General features: G+C 45.4%; 1 protein-coding gene across 1 annotated transcript; it reads left to right on the top strand. All coding sequences in view use genetic code 11, as the record gives it.

The window, feature by feature from the left end:
- Window positions 1–1,927: 1,927 nt before the first annotated feature.
- On the top strand, window positions 1,928–3,828 carry EGR_06425 (hypothetical protein; the record flags this gene model as incomplete). Its single annotated transcript, XM_024495674.1, has 3 exons — window positions 1,928–2,211; window positions 3,549–3,713; window positions 3,759–3,828. 3 exons carry the CDS (start codon window positions 1,928–1,930, stop codon window positions 3,826–3,828), a joined length of 519 nt encoding a protein of 172 aa, XP_024349950.1.
- Between the last annotated feature and the right edge of the window lie 1,809 nt (window positions 3,829–5,637).

Genomic DNA, 5,637 nt, shown 5'->3' with positions numbered 1-5,637 from the left:
CCCTCCTCTCTCTCTCTCGATGGGGGAGTCCAGATACTGAAATCCGCCCCGCGACATGCAAATGTTGGTGCGCCCATACCAGCCAATCAAAATTTTGGGTGCCAATGTAAAGTTGATGGCACGCTGCGATTGGTTGATGCGTAGGCTTTGCTTTCTCCAAAATTCAGCTCTTAGCAATCCAATTTTTTCCGACCTTAGAGAAAGAGGACTGTTTTAAAAAGGAAAGTGAGTCTGAATATCTAGCCCCCGGTAACTTATCATTTGTTTTTAAGAGAGATCCTTTTCATTAGTAAGTGGCTTATAGGAAAAAACCACAGACTTTAATTTTATTTTCTTATACAAACTCACCAAAGTAGCCTTCTTCCTGCCTCTGATTCCATTGCCTGATTTTATGTGACTTTTAAAATAATAAAATAGATTGATGCCGTTAGAAGAGGGGAATGTGTCCGTCTGGATATACCAATGGATAAAAAAGACCAGAAGAAATTTTCATGGGCATCGACTGTTTTTGTCATTTATCCTAATAAAAGCATTTGGTAAAACATTTTAAGTGCTTTGCAAGAGCATGTATATTTAGAAAATTCAAACTTTTCATATATGACCCCTCTGTGCACTCTAAAGACGATCCTTCCTTACAATAATTGCTTAGGGTTTAGAAATCCAATTCACTCCAGATTGACCCTTAAATTCATTATGGCGATATCAATCCTAGGATGCTTATGGAAAATGTTTTTAATGGCAAAATGTGCTGCAATGGCTGACATCTTCTTCTAATACGTAATTTTGTATCCAAGAAGGGAAATTTTCCTGTCTCTCTAACAAAACGGTCGGTTGTTTAACGATACGAGTATACTGCTTCGTCAAGTTCGAGGTGTTTACTGGGGTGATTTAAAACAACTCTGGGTAGTTTGTCATAAACCAACGTAGTTCTCAACGTTTTGCCAAAATAATAAGTTATTTCAAGTGGGGGAATCCTTAGAAATTTAATTTGCCTACTAACATGCGTTAGGGAGATATGATGCACACCTATGAATTTCTTTGAGTAAATATTGCGCATTTATGAAAAAAAATACCATTTTTAGCTGTTTTGCTAGGTTTTTGTTGTCTAACGTCCGTTTTTGTTAGTATTTGAGCCGATTTGCACAGTGCAATGCACTAGATTACCTGTAAATTTGCATATTGCTTTTCAAAACACACTTGAAAAAATGGGTAGAACTTAGGAAAATAAAAGTCCAATACATTTTCGTACTTCTAATACCGACTTTTTTGGCTTCTTAGTTAACCGAAGAAAAGTAACTAATCCTTTAGTAGTAAAACTCATTCAAGAGTACTAATTTTTTGGCCTTTAAACCAGACGGCAGAAGTTGCTGTGGTAACTTGCGGCTAGATGATGCCAGTGTCCAAATTCTAGTTTGTTCAGAACGGGAATGCGCATTCTTCTCTCCCTCCCTAGAAGGCGTTGTCTCCTAAGAGGTCCATTTGTGCCTCGTGTTTCACACCCCGCGGAGTGTTTCCCCTCACACTTCCAACGGGCTGAAAAGACCCTCGAAAATGTCACTGTTTTAGTTGAAACGATAGATGTCAGGGTTCATCTTTTTCTTATGCAGACAACAAAATGAAAGACAAAAAATGTTGCTGGATTCGGCACTTTTGGCAGAAGTACATAGGGCTTGCTGCTGTGGCAACTTGATCCCTCCCAAGAGGCCGTCATGTTTTAAGCGCTTCAAAGTTTATCCACATCCGGCTCCTTTGAGAGCGTCAAACATCTAAAACCATCTCCTTAGCGTAAGAAATGTCCACTTCATTGAGTATATGTGGCATGAAGGGTTACCAGTTATAATCTCTCATTTTCTAGACGACAGTCCTCTTCTCTTTCTTGACTTTATTTGCTGCCTGACCTTCTCCTTGACAGCAGATCAGCACAGCTATGAGTATCAACGAGTGTCCCCTACTGCACATTGAACTACTCAACCCCACTCAACCAGCTCCATCTCCGGGTGAGTTGGAGACCTTCCCTCACATCACATTAAGTACCGATAGTATTGTGCACTTCGAGAAGCGCTCCAGAACTCCCCGACGAAGTGGTGCTCGCAGTGGTGCTCGGCTCTCCCGTTTCCGTACCCAACCAATCACAATTGCCGAGATCTCCGAAATCGATGGGAAGGCAGATGAGGAGAAGGTGAAGGCCTCCGAGGGAACAACCGCTGCAAAGTAAGGAATGGAAGAGATGAGGAGAAGGAGTTTGTACATTTTTTGACAACTGATTGCCATACTTGTGCTACCCACCTACCGCCATTGTGTCTGACTCTACGAGTGTAAAGCAGTCAAAAAGGATAAATCCCTTCTTAACAGGAGGTAAAGACTTTACAATCTGATTTGCAGGCTCCCTGAGTTTCTTCTATTACCTAAGGGTGGTGTAACACCATATCAGTGGAACGTTCAGCAACGTTTTTTAGGTTATCTTAGCGTTGAAAGAGTACCTAGGTACTCTGTCACCTGTCACCTGTCAGAAGAGGTCGACATGCAAGCACTGAACGCTTTAAGGGCAGGGGAGACACTAAAGGAATGGCTACTGTAATGGCGGGCTTGGAAACGGAATCCATACCCCTTCCATGGTTATTGACAGGGCGAGAAGGAGAGAGCTGTCTCAAAGCAGTTAAGGCTTTTGTCACTGTAGTGAAGCAAAGCTAGGTGGCTTAAAACCGCAGGAGGGAACTTGTGTCACAAATACGTGACGTTGGCTGTATATAGTTAAAATAAGGTGATCCTATTATTAGTCCATTTCACTCATCCACACCAAATTTTTGCCTGATTGTTACCATCTTGGGGGTAATTACACCCACGCCTGCGTGCTTTATTCCCATCCCCCTCTCACGCCACTCAGCCTCACCTCGCAGAGGCGTTGAATCGGAGGCGGGATGCTTGTTGGTCATTTGGGAGGTGGCAGTGTCGTTGGCATGTGATAGCAGTAAAAGAATTAGTCAGTGATGGTTGATTTGCCTTTTTTGATTAACCATAGCGATGTATGTGTGGGGGCAATAAAGCGGTGAAGCAGTCGCCTACTTCACGTGTCCCGTCACACCAGTCAGCCAGGTGGGACCTGTTAGGGCTTTCCCCGTCATTCGTCCTGTCATGGCGCTTGTTTGTATCTCTTATTTTCTAGCTTTTTCAAACAAGTTCGAAATGGAGAAAGGGGATTTTTGAAATCTTGATGAAATAGCTGACATCAGACAGCGATAGATCTTCCACAAACTGGGGTTAAGTGGAAAGATAGGTCATGGCCCCTCACGGTGATCAAAAGTAGTGTTGTTTCAAAGGTGCTAGAGGTTTGTCATATCCATCAGAAACACTGATCTATCTACTTTACGAAGCTGTGGCTGCAAAGGAGTTGGTTTCGCCTCAAATTGGCTGCTGAAGAGCGTTTGGAGGAGGTGCGATATGCGGTAGCACAACGCGCCCATCTAGAAGGATGCAAGGAATGACTTTGACCTTGGAAAAGGGGTTTCACCTTTGAAGTTTTAAAAGGGTCTGCGAGTCCTCTCTCCCAGAATGCTCTGCGGCAACTTTTCTGCTGATGAATGGTCGATGTGGCACGGAGACACCGTCGTCATCATGAGCAAGGTCGATCAAATTGCCACAAACAAGTGGAAATGGCATCAACCATCCGACCTATCCCCTTTTTTGAATCAGCACTACAAACGGTGGGCAAGCACGTGAGTATCGCGTTCCCAGGTGTACGAAAGCTGTTGGCACTGCAGGCCTCCATTCTGGCGCCTCTATCTCGTAGCTGCTCAAACTCAAAGCGAGCTCGACGGTGTCTGTGCCTAAACACACAGTCCCTGCTTCCAGTAAACATCGCATTGGTCTAAGGCGGTGATTTTTCTGACAGAGCTAGTGGTAAGGAGCAGATTCAGGCGTGTTGAATGCAACCACCCACGCTGGAGGAACGCGTCATCACCTGTAAATGCTTTTCTGACTAGTCAGAAATGCCCTTTGTCTTAGCCAATTGTGGAAATACTCGTAATGCTCACCACAAGTCCTACCATCTCTTGACTCTGGATGCAGGCATTGGGAGAGGTGTAGCCGTGTCATCAATCTCGACGGCTCGACGAGACGCTCTAGACCTAAAGTTCTGGTATGACCTTAGCCACCGCCCATGTGTTTGTCATGTCTACGCCCATTTAGCATTCCACATCATCCAGCACATGTGTCGCTGATAAACAGCCTCCCATTCTGGTCCACCTGGCAAGGATGTTTATCACAAATCGGAGAGGTGGGACACATAGGCGGAGGTCGGACAAGCCAAAACGGCCTTATGGTACAAGCAACAAGTAGTGCAATAGCATGCGGGAGAGATGACCTGGCCTGATTAGCTTGGCAACCTACCATTCCCTCTTAACAAGGCGCACAAGGTTTCTCTAAGCTCCTTCCTCCTCAGTTGGTAGGACAAATTTGACTAATGCCACCTCAATTTTATTTTGACTGGCTGTTTTTGCATGTGACCGATTGACCGATATAGGAGATAAATAAGACTCTGTGAAATACGACAACCGCATCATTGAGGAAATGAGAGAGGGCGAGCTGGAGTGGATGGGGTGTTGTTTCCCTTTCGCTTTTGTCCTCTCTTCCGCCATTACTCACATCGCAAGTGAGGACCAAATCTCTTTATCGGTCAGGTTAGCGATAAGTTGGAAGAGGTCTTGCATTGGCTCGCCATGCCTAAGCCGGTCCACTTCTGAAGGAGGAACACATGGAGAGCAGGACTAGTCTTTCGGGGAAGAAGTGGTGCCTGCCCTAGGGGTGTGGTGTGGGTAGTGAGTGGATCGCCTGGATGGTCACAGCCAACAACATTTGCATCGGCCAAACAAAGGCTCCACCGGGTGGTCAGTCGGTCGGCCAGCCAGACAACTAGTCAGACAGTCGGTGAGTCAGTCATTCAGTCACCACTACAGATGTGAAGAGCCATAAATTGACAGGCCTTGAAGTTTCTCGTCAAGTTTTTTAATCACCTGACAGCTGCGTGAACACCGTGTTTTGGCATTCTCTTGCATAAAAAGTAACTGGCGCCTGAAATGCATCTTCCGTGCAGCCTCGAGCCAATCAATCAGCGTGACAAGCCAGCTCAATGTTTATTCCACTTTTTAGATCTCTTTTTTTTTCAAAGGATGGTGCTTGGCACTTCAATAGGGCTTGTGTTTTGACAGATTTCACCCCCGCCTCCCCACCTCTGGAGCAACACCACGCCGTCGTGTCACTGGTCTAACGCCCTTCGAAGTGGTTGATAACCCACTAAGCCACCTCTGTGTTTGTCTCTCCACTGTTCCTAAGACATGACCTGACGTTTACCTCATCCCTGCCCGCCTTTTCCATGAGTTTAGGAAAAGCTGCGATGAGTCTTTTCTTTTTCTATGCCACTGGCTTGGGTTGTTGCGGCTTCGGGAAAGAAGCGAGATGACTCAGCTTTATGAAAATAGAGAACTGGGCTACTTGCCGGTCTATCAACGCCTTTACAGCCCATTCGCATCAAGAAAAGTCATTTTTCATTGTTTGAATGCACCACCTATGAGGCACGTGGGCAGAGTGAACTAACTGCATGGGCGAGTAGGCGCCGGTGGTTCCCCAGGCTGTTGCCAGGGA

Source organism: Echinococcus granulosus (genome assembly GCF_000524195.1).
Source record: "Echinococcus granulosus chromosome Unknown EG_S00056, whole genome shotgun sequence".
NCBI classification, from domain to species: domain Eukaryota; kingdom Metazoa; phylum Platyhelminthes; class Cestoda; order Cyclophyllidea; family Taeniidae; genus Echinococcus; species Echinococcus granulosus.
Note: the sequence above shows the minus strand (reverse complement) of the source record. Positions and strands in the feature narration are given on the sequence as shown.